This window comes from Anthonomus grandis, chromosome 15 (genome assembly GCF_022605725.1).
Source record: "Anthonomus grandis grandis chromosome 15, icAntGran1.3, whole genome shotgun sequence".
Lineage (NCBI taxonomy): Eukaryota > Metazoa > Arthropoda > Insecta > Coleoptera > Curculionidae > Anthonomus > Anthonomus grandis.
The window spans coordinates 14,280,078-14,301,162 of record NC_065560.1 but is presented as its reverse complement, the minus strand read 5'-3'; the positions used below and the strand labels follow the sequence as shown (position 1 = coordinate 14,301,162).

The 21,085-nt window shown below is 33.7% G+C and overlaps 2 protein-coding genes across 3 annotated transcripts in view; both read right to left on the bottom strand.

Annotated features, from left to right (window-relative positions):
- The window catches only part of LOC126744942 (sialin-like), a 41,366-nt gene extending 23,340 nt beyond the window's left edge, over positions 1 to 18,026 (bottom strand). Inside the window, exons 1-4 of one of the 2 annotated variants that reach the window (XM_050452549.1) lie at positions 17,891 to 18,026; positions 17,616 to 17,830; positions 3,549 to 3,785; positions 3,338 to 3,494 (exon numbers count right to left, since the gene is read on the bottom strand). In XM_050452549.1, coding sequence (XP_050308506.1) covers positions 3,338 to 3,494; positions 3,549 to 3,785; positions 17,616 to 17,830; positions 17,891 to 17,903 — 622 coding nt within the window. In that variant the 5' untranslated portion in view covers positions 17,904 to 18,026. The remainder of the gene's footprint in view (positions 1 to 3,337; positions 3,495 to 3,548; positions 3,786 to 17,615; positions 17,831 to 17,890) is intronic. The other variant, XM_050452550.1, reaches the window with a different exon arrangement.
- Positions 18,027 to 18,093: 67 nt separating this feature from the next.
- LOC126744941 (sialin-like) overlaps positions 18,094 to 21,085 on the bottom strand; it is a 45,043-nt gene continuing 42,051 nt past the window's right edge. The window contains exons 2-8 of the mRNA XM_050452548.1: positions 19,795 to 20,006; positions 19,499 to 19,735; positions 19,137 to 19,442; positions 18,940 to 19,083; positions 18,748 to 18,883; positions 18,450 to 18,691; positions 18,094 to 18,397 (exon numbers count right to left, since the gene is read on the bottom strand). Of these exons, the coding sequence (XP_050308505.1) occupies positions 18,182 to 18,397; positions 18,450 to 18,691; positions 18,748 to 18,883; positions 18,940 to 19,083; positions 19,137 to 19,442; positions 19,499 to 19,735; positions 19,795 to 20,006 (1,493 nt within the window). The 3' untranslated portion in view covers positions 18,094 to 18,181. The remainder of the gene's footprint in view (positions 18,398 to 18,449; positions 18,692 to 18,747; positions 18,884 to 18,939; positions 19,084 to 19,136; positions 19,443 to 19,498; positions 19,736 to 19,794; positions 20,007 to 21,085) is intronic.

The window sequence follows — 21,085 nt, the reverse complement described above, 5'->3', positions numbered from 1 at the left end:
GTTGTGTTATGTGCTTTACCTCTAAGAACAAAAAAAGATTTGCATTGAACGGTTTAAAGCTTTTTTTTGGGAGGTAATCAGCTGAGTATGGTTAAATGTGCAAAAAAATCTTGGATTGCTTTTGGATGATAAATTGCGCTTTAAGTTACACGTTTCTAAGAAGTCATAAGTATATCAGTATAGTCATAATAAGTCATTAAGAAGTCATACTATTCTTTAAAGCCATTGTATGCAAACAGAGGTATAATTAATTTTAAAGTAAGGAAAAAGCTGTGTGAGTCTTTAGTACTACCTATTATGAATTACTGCAATATTGTTTATTTTCCATGTTTAGACAAAATCACTGCGTACCGTTTGCAAAAGCTGCAAAATCAATGCTGCAGATTTATTTATGGACTAAGAAAATATGATAGAGTCTCTGCAAGGCTATGTGAACTTGGTTGGCTGCGCGTGGAAAATCTATTCTCTTTGCAATTGGCGGTTTTTGTGCATAGACTGCTAGCGTCTTCTACTCCTCCCTACCTCCGCAAAAAAACTTACTTTTCGGGAAAATTTGCATGAAGAAAATCTAAGATTTATAAATAAGTTGTCAATTTCTAAATATCAAACAGCCTTCTTTCGTCGTAGTTTTCTCTATAATGCTGTGGCAATTTACAATGACCTTGTTCCAAATCCTATAAAAGAAATGTCAGTAGCGGGTTTCAAGAAAAAAACTAAAGCTGCATTTTTTAACAAAACAGAATAGCTAAATTGTCAGTAGGTATTTCTTATTTCATAATTTTTAATTTTTATGGACCAATGGATGTATATCTATTTATTTTTATATTACTATTAGTGTTGCCATTATAAAAGTTAATTATTTTCTTTCTGTTGTGCTATCTAAAATTTTGCTTACATTTTTTAAATAGGTTAAGTAGATTAGCCTTTGGCTAGACTTCGCCTATGTACACTATTCAAAAGTACAAATAAAGCCATTATTATTTATTTTATTTATTTTAATTATTATTACGAAAAATTTGCTTTATTAAACCAGTGCCAAATATTTGATAAGAGTGCAGTGTCATGTATGATACGAGGCATATATGACCCTACAGTAAAAGCAGCTGCTAAAGCTAATGCTTTTCAGACAAGAGGTTTTACATTTTTTTCAAGACCTGCGAAAAACCCCAACAAAATGGACCTAATCGCGAGACAGTTAAAGCGCCCATTTATAAGATATAAAATAAATTTCACAGAAGGAATTTTATAAAGCATCGATCACATACCAAGACATCAAATGGAAGTTGTTATCAATGCGGCTCCTTAGGGCATCGAGCACAAAATTGTGTAAAGTCAATTAAATGTCAAATGTGGGAAAATGGGACACAAGGAGGAAAACTGTGCATCAAAGGAACTAAACAAGTATTATGACTGGAGACTCAAACAAATAAAAAATATGTTAAGGATATTATTATAGATAATAAGAAGTGTAAAGCATATATTGATTTTGGTTCCAGTTGTAGTATTATACGCGAAAGTGATGCAAATAGATTAAATTTATCCATTGAGAAAAACTGTGACGTTATAATAAAGGGCTATGGATTAAATCAGGTAAAAGCGTTAGGAAAAACAACGTTACCGATACAAATCGACAATGTACATAGAATTGTAAATTTTTTAGTAGTAACTGATCATTTACAAAAAGTTCCACTTTTAATTGGCTAGATCTTTACTGATCTGCCGGGAGTGATAGTGGTAAAAGACAGTAAACAGTTAAGATTTAGTGACAATTTTAAACAAGCTGCTCCGAAAAGCAAAATAGCTTAATGGTTAATTAAAGTCAACTGTCATACCTGCCGATCATATTGACAATCTTCAAGTGATCAGTAAGGTGGACTATGAAGGAGACCTTCTTATAGAAGCATCTGCGAGATATGAACCTCGAAGAAAGCATGCTATACCCAGAACTATTGTCCAGTTAAGGAAGAACAGAGAAGATATTGATACACTTAGAAACGAATCCTCAAATAACAGGGAAAATCAAGTAAAGCAAAAGAGATGATTTGATCAACATCGTAAGCCCGCAAGGAAGTATCAAGTAGGAGACCTTATTTTAATATTAATGAATAAAACCGTGGACGGTCAAAGTAAAAAGTTAAGTCCTAAATATGCTGGTCCCATGGTCATAAAAAAAATATTGCCAAACGACAAATATAGAGTACAAGATATGCCTAATTCTACGCAAAGTTCTACTAAAAAATACGACAATGTGATCGCAGTTGATCGCATGAAGCCTTGGATACCACCTGGAGGAGTTTCAGATGATACCCAAAGCGAGAGTGTAGAAGAGTGGAGTTCCCTTGCCATCTGACTCAGAATAAAGTGGCGAGTTGCGAGGACGCAACTTTTTCTCAGGTTGGCCGAATGTAAAATATCCTAAAGTAATTTATTATATTTAATAAACGTATATTTTCTAAACACCCTGTATTCATTTATAAGTGTCTCAACCGCCCGAGAATTATCTTATATCCTTGAAAATCTATACCCTAAACATAAATAATAATATAAGCAGAGATTGAGAGAGACCCAAAGAAGTAAAAGAGTCAGTGAGTGCTAGCACTTATAAAGAGCCATGTATAGAGTGGTCATAGTTGACCAGGTGTGGTGGTGTTTGTCCACTAGGTGGATATTAGAATGGTTGTGATTGTTTTGTGCACAGGTTAATCATGTCGACATGTGAGTAATATTTTATATTGTTGTTGTATAAGTCCATGGCTAGAGTTTTATGGTATACCAGAGTTTGTCGCTGTTTAGCGAGGTATTACCAGGTTGTGGTCGATTGTGTAGCAATCGACAGGGATGCCCTCTGAGCGCGCAGTTCCTTCGAGTTGGTCTTGTGAGTTATAGAGGGCCCTCACTTGTCTTCTCGATTGACACATTTGGATTCTAAGATCTCGGTATATGTTATCTTAGTTTCCGAGTGTTGAGATGCTTACTGCTTAGCGGCAGTGGAGCGTCTGGGGTAGCCTTAACTATTTTAGGGGACACTAGCTAGTCGTCGAAGAAAGAAGACATATATATGTAAATTATAGGCAAACATAAAGTAACTATATTGATGGTTGTTGGCATGACTGAATCAAGGGGACCGAGGTTCCCCGGTGAGTAAACTTAATCTTTATTAGATGGGTCAGTACAGTAAATCGTAAACATTTTTGTTTCATGGTACTCTAAATCTCTTGCTGTATACATGGTGGAGCTCGCTGAATGAATTGCATTGTCAATACTCACGTAAGTTTAATTTTAAAAATACCCAAATTTTATAATAATCAACTTTAAAACTAAAAAAAAAGACAGTTACCCCAAGGCCATTTATAAGCTCTGGTCACAATCCCTCCTATAACCCAAGTCATTGATGTTCCAAGCGTGTTTCCCATTAAACAAGCCACAAAAACCGTACGCTCCTGCGGTACCGCCCAACGGCCAATTAGTGTTTGTAATGCTGGATATACCAAGCCCTAAAAAAGTTTTTCTTATAAGATTAAGTAATAAACAAACTCATGGTAAATTACGCCAACCAGTCCAATCAAGAACCGCACAACCATAAGTCCGGCCCAATGTACAGGGGCGATCCATACGCATACGCTATTTAATATGCCGGAAATTAATGTGGCACCAAAGATTGTCCAAACTGGACCTAAGTTTTCGGCTACCATTCCACCTGGAAGGCTACCAAGCAGGTATCCATAGAAATACCCACCTAATAATTGTCCTTGGACCGTTTCGTCCCAGTCAAATTTTTCACCGGTCTGAAATTAAATATATTATTGTTTGTTTTAAACGTGCATGAAAAAACGCGGTTGATTCTAACTGAAGTCTAATAGAAACCACTTGCAGGTGATAAGAGGGACTGTGAAAAATATCAGCACTGACCTGGCTTGTTTTACGAAATTTTTTGCTGATGTTTTGGATAAAAGGAATCAGGCGGATGTGGTGTTTACCAACATCTGTAAGGCCTTCGAAAAGATTGACTATTATATACTATTAAACAAACTCAAGGCTTTTGGCATATCAAATAATTTTCTAATTTAATAATCTGGGGTCCCTGTTAGTCTTAGTCTTTATAAATGACGTCGCCCACGTTATCGTTATCCATTTTCATTATTTATGGAGGACAATTGAGGAGTTTGGGTGCAAAACCGGATACATCCAAATTTTGATAAAAAAAAAGCGGATATATTCAAATAAACAAGTTGTGCGTATTCTATTCCACTTTTTATTATCTATTCTAGTAGTTGTTGTTTGGACGTTAAGTTGTTATTCCACGCGCTTTTAACTCCTGTAAGACCAGTCAAATAAAATTGTTTTTTAGTGCTTTAAGTTCATAAGACATCCAATCATTACAACAAAAGAAAAAAACGTTGAAATATATTCGGAAGTGGGTTTAGTAAAAACACTCTGCCTTGACTGGCAAATGTATAATGTTAAAGAACTGGAAAAGGTATAAAAAAATAAAGGGAATTTCAGAATGCAAAAGACTTCAGTTTAAAAAAATTGAGAATGAACATAACAAAACCATTGTTAAAATTAAGATCAAGTAGTCTCAATTTTATCGGTTTACATCATTGGGTGACACAGTTTCTGATTCTCACTGATTCCCATCACTTCTTAAGAAGGGAAAATGAGAAGACAACATACAGCTTAGCACGCTACCACTAGATAATTCCATACCAGAAAAAAAGTTTAAATCATTTGATGGAGCATTTTAGGGATGATTGGCGAAACAGGAAAGATTTTTTTGGAACAAAAACATATTACATAGTAACTATACTGGAGCCAATGTGGATACTTTGGTAAATTTTGAAATACAAGAAGAAAATGAGCTATGCGATTGCCTGCATGAAGAAAATGCAATACATATTTAATTTAATTTTTTAATAAAAAAGAATAGGCTTAAGAGATGCTACTTGAAATTTAAGTGCATCAAAAAGTTGGCTATTCAAATTGGTTGATCCAAAAAAAATGGTATAAAATCTTTTAAACCAAAATACTTGAAAGAAAGGGATTCAAATGCCAAATTAGTTTATTGCATGTGGTTAAAAGGGATGTACCTTAAAGATGACTGCGCCTTTTAAAAAATATCTTGTACACGAATAAAGCCACATTTACTACCAACAAATATTAAGATGTGGAGTGAAAACAATCCAAATATTATATTTTCGAATTTTAAATTCAGAACGAGAAATTTAGACTGAAAGATTATAATAGGTAGAGAGCAGCCTTATTATTTTAAAGTCACGTTTTACAATAACATAATAAGTAAGGTATTTTGTTAAAGGTTGCGGTAAATCCTCGCGGTTCCTCACACCAATTTTCTTTAAGGTATCCATCCATAGGTAGTATATATAGGTAGCTTTAAGGTATTCATCCATAAATATACCTAAGACGCAGATTCAGAGAATTAAAAAAAAATAGGTATCGACCATATATATAGAATCCATATTAGCCAAGAATGTAAGCCAGGAAACAGTGCAAGAATTTGCAATTGGCTTAATGCAATGTTACATGAAGATAAGAATTTTTTGAACAAAATAATACAGACCTATGAATGTGATGAATTTCTCCACGAGTGATTTTTTTAACAGAAATAATAAGTAAATAATCCGTATCAAAATTAGCAAATTCGAAGACAAGGACGGGAGTCGTTTAATGTTTGGATTGGGCTATAGGGAAACAAAATTTTAGGGCCAGTTTTCTATATTAGAAATTTGAATTCCGAACAATACCTAAAATTGCTACAAAACGATATATTTGATCCCCTAGATGACGAAGATTTCCAATAAGTGGATTGGAAACCAAGGAGCAGTTCGCTTCGATTTGTCACCTCTTGATTATTTTTTATGGGGATATTTAAAAGACCGTGTATTTAAAGAAAATTTTCAAAATATAAATATTTTACGCCACAATTTTACTTCAAAAATTACAAATTCATGGGCAAGAGGAAGAATGATCCAACGGGCAGTCACGAGTAATCTGCGCCGGCGGATTCAAAATTACATCGAAGTTGAAGGAAGATTATTTGAGCATTTTATGTATTTTTTTATTATAATCAAAATTTAGTTAGTTAACCAAATAAGTTTAATTGTTATTTAGCTTTTTGGGTGGCAGGATTCGACAAAAAGTACGTCATATTTACTAATATATTTCTTTGCTTTTTGTTACAGTAGTTTTTTCAAAATATATTAGATGTTTAAAGTATGGTTTATTTAGTTATTTATATAATCGGTAATTTTAACTGTCTTGTAAAAAATGTGAGTTTTTAATATAAAATTTGATGATACTTCATAGGTATTTTATAAAATTAAATCACGGGGTGGATTAGCTCTTATTAAAAATAAGTCGATACTTATATTAAAAAAAAAATAAAAGCAGGTCCATATTAAGATTTTTTTTTAATTATGGAAATTTTCAGTTTTTGCTATTAAATCAGTTAAAAATAAAAAAAAAGTTTAATAAGTCATAAGTTTTAAAAAAAATGTAGTTCAACAAAATAAGATGTTAGAAATCCAGGACCGTATTTGAAAAAAAAAGTTGATGATGGTATCTCAAAAACAAAACGTCGAATTTTAATTCTGAAAACGTCATCTCGTAGAAGAAAAAAAGTGCCTTTAACAACGTGTTATTTATTTTATTATACAATTTTAAATAACGTCATAAAAAAATAAAAAAGATTTTTTCAGATTTCGGATCTTAGGAACTATTCGAAATTATAAAACGGCATTTTATTAAGCAACAAATTAATATCGCAGGCCATTGGAATTTAATTGTTTTATTACATAGATGTTATAATGTGAAGTTGCTATATTTGAATGAATACTAAGCCACACTCCGATATATGTATAAATACGCTCGTAGTGATAATTAAGTTTTTTTCCAATTATTACGTCACTTCGAAACCTAATTTGATTATATGTATGTTTTGTTTATCTCCTTACAGCTTTTGAGAAATATGATTTCGCATTATCAAACATCAATCTTAAACAAAACTCTGGGCCTTTCTGTAGTCTTCCGGTTTTAACTTGATTTACGAGGGTGGTCCCAGAAGTACCCGACCGGACCTAGAGATGTCGGTAGTAGTTTGAAAAATATCAATGTATTAGAAAGTATACAATCTATAAACCATATGTTACAAGTTTGAAGATGCCACGTTGTTTAGTATTGGTTTGGCAGCCATCAATAGTGAACGTTTTCAGTGAATTTGTGAAAATGGAGAAAATTGGTTATCGTTATGTGATACAATACTTTTATTTAAAAGGCCTCAGCCCAACCAATATAAAAGCTGAACTGGATTCTACTCTGGGTGAGTCTGTTCCTTTGTTAACAACAGTAAAATATTGGGTAGCAGAGTTTAAACGAGGCCGTACGAGCTGCCAAGATGAGCATCGCAGTGGTCGACCAAATGAGCTGACGACTCCAGAAATTTTAAAGAAAATTCACAAAGTGGTTCACAACTGGATGATCGTCGACTGAAAGTGCGCGAGCTAGCGGACATAGTAGGCATTTCAAAAAGTGCGGTACATCGCATATTAACTGAAAATGTTGACATGAGAAAGCTGTGTGTAAGATGGGTGCCGCGTTTGCTCACACTCGAGCAAAAACAGTGTCGTGAAGATGTTTCATTTGAGTGTTTAGCGAAATTTAATAGCAACAAAGCAGAATTTTTGCGTCGTTTCATAACCATGGATGAAATATGGGTCCATCACTTTACACCTGCGACAAAAGAACAATCAAAAGAATAGACTTAAAAGGGAGAACCGGCTCCAAAGAAGGCGAAAACCGTTTCATCTGCAGGCAAGGTCATGGCGTCGATTTTTTAAGATACGCGAGGGATAATTTTCATTGACTATCTTGAAAAAGGTAAAACTATCAACGGCGAGTATTATGCGAACTTATTGCAACGTTTGAGCGAAGAAATCAAACAAAAACGCCCGCATTTGGTTAAAAAGAAAGTGTTGTTTCATCAAGACAATGCACCAGCTCACAAATCCGTTATTGCAATGGCCAAAATTAACGAATTAAAGTTTGAATTGCTACCTCATGCACCCTATTCGCCAGATTTAGCCCCTCATAATTTACTGTTTTCCTTGAACATAGGAAATTGATAGAAAACGTAGTACTACGAGAACTTTAATAAAAAAAATTTTTTCTTTCCAAAAATTAGGGTGAAATATGCAGCACAACATTTCTTCCTCGTCTTCTTCTTTTTCGAAGTGCGTTGATATGAAAGCCATAAATGCTATTTTTCAATCAAGGCTTGCAGTTTTCAAACGTTTAAATAAAAATTCAAATAAGAATGATCGTAATAGCCCTTACACTGGTAGATATCAGTCAGTCAAATAACATTGACACTTTCATGAAAAACAAGTATTTTCTCAAAAGTTCTTCGATTACAAAGTTAAGCGAACATCACTTCACGGAATACTATATAGAGGGGTAAGTGTGCGCAGTGGGAAAGTGTGCGCATGTCATATATCTTTACGAAAATAGTAGCAAACGATGTTCCGTTGCCATGCAAATCAGTACGGCTAAATCACCTTTAAGAAGCAGATGTGCGGTCGGTTATTACCGTCTTTCTTTTTCAGCCACGTGCAAAATATAAATTTTAACCTATTTCTTAAACTTTTTGGGCAATTTTCTTTTTGTGTTATAGGTTGTGTATAAAGATAAATCCGGTAAGTTTTAATTTAGTGTATAGAAGGTTCAATAAAGAATTATTTACCTCCATTGGATTTTTATATGTTTTTCTTATTTTTAAAATTTTTATACTTTATCTTTTTGTTGTTGTCTGGGGTAAGTGTACGCAGGGTATATGCGCACACTTGCCCCGTCTTCTTCCATTTACTTATATTTCTTTATTTTTTAGCAAAATGCCCCGAAATTACCAAAGAAAAAAACCAGAAAAAACGTTAGTGACTCAAGCCCAAATAGACGAAGCGAGAAACCTGATTGGTCAAGGTGTTAGCCAAAGAGTAGCCGCATAACGAGTTGGAATTAGTGAGTCAGCTTTAAGAAAAAGACTGGCCTTAAAGTCTATTGCAGTTTCGCTAGGCCGCTTTAGACCGACATTTACTGACGAGCAAGAGCGCAAAATCGCTGAGTATTGCTTATTATATGTTTTATGGTATTACGATTCACACCTTACGCAGATTAGTTTTTCAATATGCCGAAATTAACAATATTCGTAATCGATTTAACAAAATTTCTAAGATGACAGGACGCGATTGGGTTGCAGAATTCCTGAAAAGACACCAGCAATTGGGGCTACGCCAATCAACGCCTACAAGTCTTGCCAGAGCGATAGGATTTAATAAGGCTCAAGTGGATAGATTTTTCATAAATTTAAATCTGCTTTATGAAAAACATAAATTTGATGCTAGTCGTGTTTACAACATGGATGACACTGGGATTAGCACAGTTCCAAAGAAAACACCTAGAGTAGTGTCAGCAAAGGGCAAAAAAGTAGTAGGTAAGGTTGTATCTGCAGAAAGAGGCATAACAGTAGCAGCGATATGTTGCATGAGCGCTACTGGTTAATATGTGCCTCCCGCTTTTATTTTTCCTAGGAAAAGGATGAAAGGTGAACTTCTTGATGCAGGGCCAACTGGCTGTGTTGGTATGATATCCGACTCAGGATATATAAACACAGACTTGTCACGACACAGACTTGTTTAGGCAGTGGCTGTATCACTTTAAGGATCATGTCCGTCCCCAAAAAGAAGCGCCAGTTTTATTAATATTGGATAACCATTCATCGCACATCAACCTAGAGGCATCCAATTATTGCAGACAATTGGGAATTGAAATTCTTACACTTCCTCCACCCACCAGCCATAAGATCCAACCCCTAGACAGAAGTTTTTTGGTCCTCTAAAAGCTGAATATTCTGTAGAATATGACCGCTGGATGAATCAACATCCTGGAAGAGCAATAACGCAGTATTAGATAGCTGGCCTTTTTAACGAGGCCTACAAACAAAAGTAGCAACAGTTGGGAATACTGCATCTGATTTTTCTGTCACTGGGATATTTCCGTTTAATGACGGCATTTTCCAAGAACGTGACTTTCTGCCCAATCGGTAAACTGATGTTGAAAATATTCGTCAGCAAGAGGAGATAACCACCAATGCTGAAGAATTAAATGAAACAACCGAACTTCCCGCGACTAATGAGGAGAAGGTAGATGACCATGTAGCTCTAATCACTATTAGTCCTTTTCCAAAAGCATCAGTTTCGCAAAAGAGAAAAGGAAAGGCCCAAAAATCTGAAATTGTCACATCAAGTCCTTTTAAAGAAGACTTAGAAAATAAACAAAAAATGGACGAAGAAAAAAGTAATAAAAAGAAAAAAATAATAAATTTGCGCAGTGTTTCTCCCCAAGCGGAACCGTCTACCCTAAAAAAAAGAGACGTAAAAAAGAAAATTTTAACTGAAAATATAAAACACTTTTTTTTGCACACTTGTCAATAAACTAATGCGTACACTTATACCTAAAGCTGCGAACACTTACCCTTATTCGCGGACAAGTGTGCGCAAACTGCCTTAAAAACTTTTTTTGTATTATCTGAGAAATGTTTAAGTTTAACTGTATATTATGTTTATGTATTTATTAGGCATACCTAAACGTAATAAATATTCTTTTTATAAAATTTTGACTTTTACATTTTTTATTTTATGCGATAAAAAACACAAAAGTGCGCACACTTCCCCCAATCGACTCTACAGTGTGTCCCAGGATGAGCAGATTTATGCGTAAAAATTACAAAAAATGTTGGGGTTGAAATTTGACTGTTTGGCATCCAGCCCTGCTTGATTAAAAAATAAATTTAGCATATTTTTTTTTTTTAATCAAGCATGCCTTGATACGAGCATTTTTTAAATTTTATGAGTAGGTAAAGTAGTATTTCTAGGCAAGATATAAAAAAAGTTTGTAAAAAAAAGTTGTTTAGAATGCAAAATTATGTCCGAATTCCAAATTTCATAACCATAGGCCTACTTTGATTTTTACGTTTAAATTATTTATTAATTATTTATTCTCTCTTTTTTAAAAGTTTAAATAAAAACCAAATAAATATTAATAGTTAAAAATAATGAAAATTATTGCCCTTGGACTAATTCTGTTTACGATCGATACGAATTTTTTGCTCGTGGAATGCATGTCCCTTATTATATTGGGTTCTTTTTTGCTACATTTACGAGTTTTTGTCGAACTTTTTAAAATATGACCACTATAAAACATTGCCACTGTCAAAATTATGTACAAAAACGTACTTATATCATCTTATTGTAAAGTTATCAACGGTGCTGAACATAAGCAAATCTGTACTTGCGGTACGGTACTTGCATACTTTAGAAGAGGGGGATGAAGCGCACCGTTTATTATTTTCTACTTGGTTAAGCGATAAAATTTTATGGATTTTCATAAAAAAATAATATTCTCGGACGAATCTACTTTCACGACAAATGGTGAAATTTCATCCCGAAATTGTCGTTTTTGGTCCAATAAAACGCCAAAATTTGTAATCCATGGCAAGAGGCAATATTTTCAACGTTAGGTGCGCCATATCTTACCATTAGGTAAGGTATGGCGTTATTATAGGTATTATTGGACCATACTTTATTGAAGGATCTCTTAATCAAGAAACGTATCTTTATGTTTTGGAATGATTTTTTGAGGAATACTTAGAACCTTTACCAGTTGATCAAAGAATAAATCTTTATTTTCAGCGCACAGTATTTGAGTAGCCAAATGGTTGCATAGAACTTTTCCGAATCAACGAATTAGAAGACCCAACCCAATTGAGTGGCCGCCAAGGTCACCTGATTTAACCATTTCTGAATCTTATTATGGGCCGGTTGAAGCAAATTGTTTATTCCGAGCCATTACCAAATGACAGGGAATTAAAACAAAGAAAATTAAAAAAAATTCAAACAAAGAATTAGAGACGCTTGTAATTCAATTTCGAGTGAAGAAATTAGAAATTCTTTTAAAATGTTTAGGAAAGATATTGAAAAATCTTTCGACATTGATTAAATTAAAAATAAGTAAATAAAATGAAATTTTCTTGTTAAATTAGACCTACTATGTAAATTTTATTACAAACATATTCTTGAGGATGGTTTGTAACTCTTAGATCAGTGATTTAACTATTAGATAAATAAATTAGTAAGTTTTTCTCTAATAATTAAATATGAATAAAAAAATTAATTGGTACACAAACTGTAAAAATCAAAATAGGCCTATGGTTATGAAATTTAGTACTCAGGCATAATTTTGCATTCTAAACAACTTTTTCTTATAAACTTTTTTATATCTTGCCTAAAAATACTACTCATAAAATTGAAAAAATGCTCGTATCAAGGCTTGATTTTTAAAAAATAAAAATATAGTAAATTTTATTTTAACGGTCAAATTTCAACTACAAATTTTTTTGTAATTTTTACGTATAAATTCGCTCATCCTGGGACACACTGTATAGAGGGATTAATAAAAAAATGCATTACATTAGTCTGTTTGTTATGCTGCGTTACGTGGAGGGCGAAAATCCCTAGAAAGTGCGTTACGTTGCGTTCGTATACTTGCACGCTCCCTATAATAGGTTTTTCTTCAATTTCGTTATAGTAAAGTTTGCAGTATGTTTTAATTAACTAGGTAACTGTCAAACTAGAGTTAATTAAATTATCACTATAAAAATTGTGTAGTTAATTTAAGATTCAAAATGAATAACTTTTTCATATATATCCATTGCTAGTCCGAGTTTAAGGAAGTAGATGACAGATTGTTTATAAGGCACTTGTATAGGAAGGATGTAGACAGGCCAAGGAAATGATACCAGACCATGACGGCTCTAAAGCAAGGCGACTGCTAACAAAGACCCGACAGAGTATCAAATACTTGGTGGGAATCCTGACTGGGCACAACAGTCTAAACAGGCATCTACACCTTCTTGGTACAAGAGAAAGCCCACTCTGTCCGAATTGCGGTACAGGGGGGCGGTACAGGAGTCGCTTGAGAAGGAAGACTTTCGGAGCAACGACACTTCAATGGGAAGATCTTACAGATCAGGACTGGGGCAATGTGCAAGCCTTTATTAAAAGGACGGTCCCACTTAGTGAAGACCGCGTATTGGGAGTGGAGGCGTAGGGGTGGGTGATTCTTAGTGTTTGGGTTTCCGAAACTTCTTGTTAACATCGGCAATCCTGTCGATTGCATCGTAAAGATGCGCAAGCCGGTCGCGCTCAAAACGACTAGAAAACTTTTTCGACTAGAATCAACTTGCAAGGGTAACTGTTGTGGCGTTAACTTTACAGTGTTACTATTTTGCCAACAGTTTGCAGACGGTAGCTCAGAATTATTGGAGGCTTGGGATTGTTCGAAGGTTCACTTATGACTGGCTATTAAAGAATCTTAACTTGATTATAACTATTAAATAAGAGGGCGCTACTTAGTTTTTTTTTATAAATGAAAGAAAACTAAGAAAAATACTTCGTATATAGGTTTCAATTAACAATTAAATGACCCTGGTAGATTTAAAGAGGTAAAAAAAAAATCAACAATACAACGAAATTATATTTATATTAAAGATATGTACACTGTGTCCCATTTTGGATGAGACTGCAGGGTGTCTCTGTCATTTTTTAAGATAGAGCTTTGCGGTTTTCGCGACCCTGTATCACTTTTTTGTAAAACTTTTAAAGCCACAAACAGAAATATTCTAACTACTTTTGTTCCTGAAATACAGGGCGAAAACGAAAATGTTCACTTTTGGAGATGTTATTATTTCTCAGGCCCTGTATAAGATAGAATAAAAATTAAAACTGCTTATAATAGATATTTTTACATAAAAGTCAGTGGCGTATTTAATTTTTTTTCCCAATGCACTGTTTTTAAGATTGGGCACAAACTTGGTATTTTTTAAATGGAACACCCTGTATATTTTAACGTCAAATTTTTGGATTTTTTTTTCTGAATACATTGATGTATCACAACCTATTCTTTAGTATATTTTAGCTTCAAAAATCAGAAAAATCCATATTTATTTGTGTTTTTAATAGTAGGCCATGAATTCTTACACACAGGCATTTAATTATTACTTTTTTAAAACGCCATGTGATTTAAACCTGTTTATTTAACTATATTTTAAATATTAACTTAAAATATTAATATAAACATAAAAATGTTAAAAACAAAAAAATATATCGGACCAGGTTTAACATTAAAAACTGATTAGTAATTACAAGAATCAAATTAGAAAATTAATTACAAAAACCAAAAAAAAAACAACAAATATGAATTTAATAAAACTGTTCAAACTGCTGTCCATTTTGTCTTATACAAAAACCACATATAGTCTGTATTCGTCTTAAGGCATTTAAAATTATAAAGGGTTGCCTTTGTAAGTTTATGAATGCTTCTTCAGTTGTCGCTCGGAGTTCATTTATATTATTATGCCGATTTGCATAAATTTTATTTTTTAAGTACGACCATACAAAAAAGTCCAAAACACTTAAGTCCGGTGACCTCGGGGGCCATCTGATTGGCCCGTGTGTGCCAATCCAACGTCTATCAAAATGGGCACTTAAATATTCTCTAACTACCCTTGAATTATGAGCGGGCGCTCCATCTTGCTGAAAATATATTTGATGTCGCTGGGATAAAGGTATGTCCTCCAGCAACTCTGGCAAATTATTTTGCAATATATTTAGATATCGTTGGGCAGTTAAGCTACCCTCAAAAATTGTATATACAATTTTAGTGCCCAATACAAAACAGGAAACACTAAAACCAAATCGGCCTTGTTGCTGTCGTTCAAAAGTAATATGTTGGTTTTCTTGATACCAATGTCTGGTATTTTGCCTATTAAATATGCCACTACTGCTTATATGGGATTCGTCAGACCATATTACCTTTTTTACAAAATCCGGATCTTCATTAGTTTTGGTTAAAAACCAATTAGAAAATTCCAGTCGTTTGAAAGGATCGTCAGGATGCAATTCTTGAATAATATTTATCTTATACGGTTTAAATTTTGCTTTTTTAAAATTTTTTGCACTTTTGTTTTGGAAACTCCTATCTCTTCCTCTATCTTTCTACAGGAAATTTGGGGTCTTGCTTCCACACACGCTAAAACATTAATTTCGCCAGCTTCATTTCTATCAACATGGGGTTGCCTAGGTTTTGAATAGCAGCCATAATTTAAAAGATTAGATTTTAACCGGAATACCGTAGCCCGAGATGGCTGACGTCTTTCTGGAAACCTAATAAGATCTTTTTTATTTTTTGAATTTTGTAACAAAATAAAATAAGCTAGAGCTTTACCTATTTAAATATAATTGCTGCGCCGCTTCGACATTTTCGTTAGAAAGGTTTAAACATTTTATAATATCATACTTTTCAAAATTTTGGAATTCCATATTTTCACCGTCAGCCATCATTATTGATATGTATTGAGTCTGTTTGTGACTTAGTTTCCATGAATGCAATAAACAAAACATTTTTTTATGCATGTGTCAAAGAATTCATGGCCTACTATTAAAAAAATAAACATAAATATGGATTTTTCTAATTCTTTGAGCTAAAATTTATCAAAGATTAGGTTGTGATACATCAATGTATTCAGAAAAAAAATGCAAAAATTTGACGTTAAAATATACAGGGTGTTCCATTTAAAAAATACCAAGTTTGTGCCCAATCTTAAAAACAGTGCATTGGGAAAAAAAAATTAAATACGCCACTGACTTTTATGTAAAAATATCTATTATAAGCAGTTTTCATTTTTATTCTATCTTATGAAATAATAACCTGAGAAATAATAACATCTCCAAAAGTGAACATTTTCGTTTTCGCCCTGTATTTCAGGAACAAAAGTAGTTAGAATATTTCTGTTTGTGGCTTTAAAAGTTTTACAAAAAAGTGATACAGGGTCGCGAAAACCGCAAAGCTCTATCTTAAAAAATGACAGAGATACCCTGCAGTCTCATCCAAAATGGGACACAGTGTACACACCTCATGTTCTAATCTGATAAATGTTAATAATTTGCTATGGATTAAAATATGAATATTGTTGATATGATTAAAATAAATTTGACAAAAGTAACATTTAAATTATGATTTCGCTACTAGGAAGATTTCAGCACTTGAAAAATAAACTGCAATTATTAAAGTATTTAGTATATATTTGTATTACGCAGAGGAAAGTTCATGAACCTTTTTCTAAGGCATATCAGCCTTAACCGTGTTATATCTATTTAATTACCAAAAAGGGTACTGAAAAATACTGAACAAAAAATAACTAATATTATAGATAAGAAATTGACATATTATTAAAATATGACATTGATTAAATATTTATAACGTTAAATTGAAACAAAAGGTATATTAATAAAAATTTAAATAAGTGAGACAAATTTATGGTTAGTAATATTTAAATAAATGGAATAAACTGGTCTGTATATTCCTCCAAGAAATGAACGGCTAGCCTTCAAAACCGAGGCTGTGAATGTATGCCATTTGTAGCTCAGCTATCCGGGCTGGGAATCTCTAATACTAGCTCTAACTCTAGCTCCAGCTTTACCGCTTTCAGCAATTTCCCGGGGAAATCAAAAGCCTGCAGCCATCAACAATTGAAGAAGAATAAATAGGAAAACGAAAAAGTAAAACCCTTGCTAAGTTTCATTATCCATCCATCAAAATCTTGGGCATCCTGCACCAGAATTATGAAATAAACGGTTCCCTAAAGGAACAAGATTAAGGACCATAAATTATAAACCATATTGGCCACTTCCTGCTTTACAAACTTCGGAAAATGGACGCAGTACCGACTAAATCAATAACGACCCCACCTTTCGCCTGAGCTGTCAATCTCAGCCAATCAAAGAAAATATTAATCTATGACCAATCAGAGAAGTGACGGACCGTCAACAGAAAGCATGGATAATTAAACCAGGAGAGTGATGCGTTACCGTAGTAATGTGTTATTGACAAATTAAGTGTCAAATTAAAGAAATATGAATAAAAGAAGTTGACTGAAATTATTAATGTAATTATTGAAATTAATGAAATGTCAATGGAGCGTTAGTGAATATAAGGAATAGAAAAATAAAACGCTGTTGCGCTGGACTTCACCCGATAACACCTGTTCATTTTAGCTAGACAAAATAATGTAACTCTAAGTTCACGGCTAAATATTTTCCGTAAATTCAATTTATTTAATAAAATTACTGGTGGCGTGCCAAATAAATAGATGTTTAAGTAGCAGAAGGGGTTTCACTAATCTCAATTCGCCAAAATCGAAATACAATATACACTCCACGTCAGGGAAATCTCCGATTTGTTCACTGAGGTTGGCGAAAAAGGACTGTTCAGGCCTACTTGCCGAGCCCTAGCTCCCCCACGCTTACTATTACTTATAGGCACTTGCTATAGGCGGTTGCGCAACTTTTTCCCCATTTGGTCCATCATGTATCTTTAGCGCTCTAGTATGAACATCATGTTAAACTGGACACCCTGTATAGAAGTCCCAACCCCAAACCAACCTTTTGAAGACCTTGAAACAAAAATAATCTCTAAATTAATATAATTACATCTTCCTCAATAGGTTTAGCAGTAGTGGTGCTATTAGCTTCATGTTTTTTGGTTGCTGCCTCTTCTCTTTTGCACTCTGGAACGAAATGTTTGTCATGACCCCCAGGTATTACCATGGCCGGAAGGCTAATCGACAGATTAGATCTGGTTGTATAGTTTATATAGGTCGTCATAAATACCATGACCATCATCACATACCTTATCGGACAACATGCTACAAATTTATTATACGTCATACATAAATAACTTTTTAGTTACTAAATATACTACTTACTTTTTTCTCGCATTTTAAATCAAATATTTTTTAAAAAACGTTCATAATAGAAAAAAAAATACTCAAAAGAATAAAAATATCATGACACTTTTATTACAGTATACATGACAGCATCACGTCAATTGAAAACTTTGCAGGTAGAGGTAGGATATTATTTGCAGAATCGAAACACCGTGTTCCAAGATGAAAAAAACAAACACAAGTATTTAAAATATATTTATTATTACACATGCAGCAAAATCATTCAGCATTTATACGAATGTACATAGAAAAAGCACTCCCTATTATAAGTTAAGAGTTAAGTTTGGTCGTTTCATTTGGCTCTCCATTCTCCACTTCTTTGGAATTTATTTCCTTAAAAGATACTCCATCCTCTGCAGCTTTTTCTGGGACTTTGTTGTTCCAGGGCTGGATATCTGAAGTTCCTAGCAGGATAAACAGAAGACCTGATCCAACATACACGCTTCCTCCTATGATAAAGTTTTTGGACCATTCATGGATACCGTTCTAAAAAGAAAAATAATTTATATTGTACTCTATTAAATATTAGTAAACACACATTTTCTTTCATAAGTGCTCCAGTAACAGCAGGGGTAATAAACCCAGTGGTTCCTCCAATTAAACTAATAATTCCAAAAATACTTCCAGCAAAGTTAGGTGCCAAATCTTGAGCATTTTGTAAATTCGTTACAACAGCTGCCCCATTGATCGACATGCTGAAAATCAGGATTAAAACGGCTCCTACGTAATCACATTTCACTAGCGTCATACACATTAGAAGGATCCCAGGAATTACGTGGGCTAAAAATTAATTAGATATCACTATAAATAAAAATATTTTAACTTAAACAACTTACAAAATATCACAAATGACTTCCTCACAATCGTGGGGCTTAATTTGGTCTTGGATTTAATCATATCGCCGACATATCCATAACCCATTCCGAAGAACATTCTTAAAAGGTGCGGTAAAGCTGCTAAGATACCTGATGACTATAATAATTAATTTAATTACTTTTGCACCAACAGGATTCTTATACTTAACTTACTTTGATATTAAAGCCGATCACTTCAATCATGAATTTTGGTACACCGGTAATTTGAAGATATAGGCCCCATAAGTTTCCAAAATGAAGGATGCAGAGGGCCCAAAATGGAATAGAAGTAAACATTTTTAAGTATGGAGGTACCACCTAAGAAAGAACAAATAAGTAACTTCAAATTGTATAAAGGCTTAGTTGGTTACCTTTCCTTTGGTAACAGTCTTTGCTTGAGATTCTTTGATAAACTGTTTTTCCTCTTCACTAATCCACTTATGCTGATCAGGACTATCTGCCACTATAAACCAGAAAATCAAGCAAAACAGCCCGATTTGAATAGTTAAAAAGTGGAAACCCCAATCGTAGCCTGCAGCTGCCGTTACCATACCAACCAATATCCAAGTTAAACATGTACCCAGGGTATTGCCCATAAGGGCGCTGACAAATTTGCCTTTTTCTGCTGGTGGGGCCCAGCGCGCTATTAAACATTGAAGCGCCGGATAAACGGGGCCCTAAAAACGTAAAGACAATCTGTAATTGTATGGTTAAATATAATAAATTACCTTACCGCCATTAATCCAATAACGAACCTGCAAAAAATTAAAACCCCAAAGTGCCATTGCGCTCCCCAAACAGATAAAGAATTAAATACTGCAGTGAGTATTTGAGCGTAAAAAATAGTGTTAAAGGGACCTAGCCATTCTGCTATAAATCCACCTGGAGCACTGGATATCACGTAGCCCCAAAAATAGGAACCTAGAATGAATCCTTGAATATCTTCATTCCAATCATATCTTACACCATACTACAAAAAATCTTTTTGTTATATTATTAATTGAATGTTTTGGTTAGATGTATAGTTACATTAGGTAAAACAGCGTTTTTGCTGCTATTTGTTGTAACGTTTGGGAATATTTTCGATGTGTTTAGCCTCCTACATTCTGGTACAGCCTTCTCTTGTGATCTAGTTACCATCGATGTGATACTAATTGACATATTACTACGTGTCGTGTAGTTGATATATGTTGATGCAAAGACCATCACAGCGATCCAGAATCTTATGGGAATTTTGACACCTATAAAATAAATAATTGAATAAATATATTTGATTTCATATTTCCGTCTCAACATATTCGCATATACAGAATGAGAATTTGCAGGCTTCGCTCTATTTGTGGAATCAAAAAAAATCTAGAAAATTATTTAAAACAATATTTATAATAAATGGCGGGAATTAAAATGATGAATTAGATAAGGTGTTAGCCATCTTACTTTAGTTATCCCAAATTACTACTAAATTTGCAGGTTATCTTCTATACATATTTGCCCCATTTTGAAAACTACATTAAAGCTGGTGTTCTCTTGATTAAAATAGATTTTTATATGGGAAATTTATTTCTTTTTATGCAAATTCTTTTTATATTTTTTATAACATAAGAAATGTGGAAGAGTAAGTACTAATGACAATCTGTTTTAATCGAATGGAGTACCCGTAGGTTATGACATTTAGTAGTTTTCTTAATGCCCGTCTTAGAATTCGAATTTCCCGCGCTATATTCAAATTTAATTCCGAGCTCGACCACGCCTTCTTTCAAATCTGATTGGTTAGAGCGGTTGCCAATGGTTATGGCTTAGAAATGTCAACATTAGTTCGAATTATTGCACCTTCAGTAGAGGGCCAAAATTTCTTCGCGTTAAACCCACACGTCCCTAAACATTTGTGTTCTGTGGCACGGACTAGCACCATTATAAACTGTCAAAAACAATTGATTTATTGATGAATTCTATTCATGAGAAAAGTGCACCAAAGCAAAAACGGTTAAATATTCGAATGACCGGATGACTATTAGTATATTTTTACTAAGGCTAGCTGAATTGTAAAGAATTCTTGTATATTTTTGCTACTCTTAGGACAAAATATAAAACATCTTACAAAAACTCGGACTGGACTCGGATACATGACTGGAATTTCACTTAAGTTTTCAGATATCAAAGGTAGTTAAAGACAAAACAATGAAGTGACCTTGATCGTGAATTTCATGTCCATGAGCAAGCTTTAAATCTTAAAGAGATTTTGAGAAACTGACATAAATCGGAAGGTTATATAAGGATCTTGATGAATTTCTGGAGCCTCACCTAGAGTAATCAGAGGCTT